General features: G+C 39.8%; 1 protein-coding gene across 1 annotated transcript in view; it reads right to left on the bottom strand.

Moving 5' to 3' along the window:
- Positions 1–41: 41 nt before the first annotated feature.
- Positions 42–1,730, bottom strand: part of abi1a (abl-interactor 1a) — a 38,911-nt gene continuing 37,222 nt past the window's right edge. Inside the window, exon 10 of the mRNA XM_031850305.1 lies at positions 42–1,660. Within this exon, the coding sequence (XP_031706165.1) occupies positions 1,479–1,660 (182 nt within the window). The 3' untranslated portion in view covers positions 42–1,478. The remainder of the gene's footprint in view (positions 1,661–1,730) is intronic.

Genomic DNA, 1,730 nt, shown 5'->3' with positions numbered 1-1,730 from the left:
TCTGTGCTTTTTTGATTTCCACCAAGTGACCACACCATGCATGTTGTACATAGAATTGTTTATTATAAAAGACTGTACATTACTTTTTCAATCAACATATTATATGTACAAATGAAGGGCAGACAGATTTCAATATTTCGACCCACGAACTTGAGCCGGAAACTGTTTTTCATTTAATTTGAAATTTCTAAAGCAAGCAAGCGGGCAAAATATCAAGGCATAAGCTGCAGTATCCTGAAATGGTAAAAAATAAAAGTTGTCATGTTAGATGGCGCGTTCGAGGGCTGACAGGAACGATGAGTTCTAGACCTGAGTGACAGCTGATGTTGATTTTAAAATATGTACACCTCGGAGGATCTCATGTTCAGAGCATTCAACGTGGTCCTTTGAACCCGGAGCAGGTCTGTGTGAAGGCTGCGGAGGTATTAGTTTATTGGTCTACGTTACATCTGAATTGTCACATGGCAGTGTCGGGCACGCTATCTATCAGAAGCACAGTCACTGATGGATCCCACGGATTTGATGTGGATTAGTATAAAATAACAGTGATGTGACAATCTTTTAAAATGAAATGTGATCTCTTGCCTCAAACGGATGAAAAAGTAAATTCAGTTTCAATTTTTTAAGATTTTAAAGTCCAAATGCAAAGTGGCATTTAGGACGTGCGAGACCATGTGGGGGAGGCTTGAGAATTTACTTCAGAGTCTAAAAAAGTTCAGTGATTTCAACAGTGTAATAAAAATAAAAGCTGAATACATTTACAACATAATGGAAGCATAATGGGGATAAACTTTAGATTACATTATATCTCTTAAAATTTTGCATGCTTTAACACCAAGACTGATTTTCAGGATTAATTGTTTTCTTTGAAATACCATATACAGTACTTTTAATTGGTGAATTATTGACAGGCCATCCTATTTAACGAATGAGGGCGGCGCCACTTCTAATCATATAATCGACATTCACTGAATTCACATTACAGAAACCCCGAGCGGTTGCAGCTCTCGTTATGTACAACGGACAGTAGAAACACTTCAACTGAAGGTGTTTACGTTTTATTTGTTCCATCAAACCTCATGTTCTTGTTCAAAAAAAAAATAAAGGGACTTGGACTCGCTAATCTTTTTTTTTTTTTTTTGGTCCAGGCAAGATGATGTCGTACATCCTTCAGCTGTGTGACCATCGTCTTATGAGTTCAACGCGTGCAGTCCAATTCTTTAGAAATGTTTTGTTTTGTACATATTCCATAAAAGTCCCCCTCCCCCAACCCGCCCATATAACACCAAAAAATAAACTAAATAGATATTACTTTTCATTTTATTTGCAATCGGTAAGGGAAAGAACATTGTCATATCAAAAAAAAGGAGGGGGGGAGGGGATCATACAGTTACATCTATCTCAGGAGTCAAGAATGTCGGCGGTCAGTCTCAGTGGATTACGATACGACTGAATAAATAGACTTTACTGTTTACTCCTCAGTCCACGTAGTGCATGATGGACTCCACGTAGTTGCCAGGGAACAGCCCGGTGACGCCGCCGGACACGCCCTCGAACCAACCGTCGTCGTTCTTCTTGATGACGTAGATGATCGCCCCCTCCATGAAGCTCAGCTCGTCGTCCTTGTCCCTGTTGTAGTCGTAGATGGCCACCACTGAAGAAAAACAACAACCCAGAAGTCAGACGTTTGTTGTTAAGTAGAGACTAGTATCTCTAGCACCCAACGTTTG

Source organism: Anarrhichthys ocellatus, unplaced genomic scaffold, assembly GCF_004355925.1.
Source record: "Anarrhichthys ocellatus isolate YVR2014 unplaced genomic scaffold, GSC_Weel_1.0 scaffold10, whole genome shotgun sequence".
Classification (NCBI taxonomy): Eukaryota; Metazoa; Chordata; class Actinopteri; order Perciformes; family Anarhichadidae; genus Anarrhichthys; species Anarrhichthys ocellatus.
This window is presented reverse-complemented; position numbering and strand designations above follow the sequence as displayed.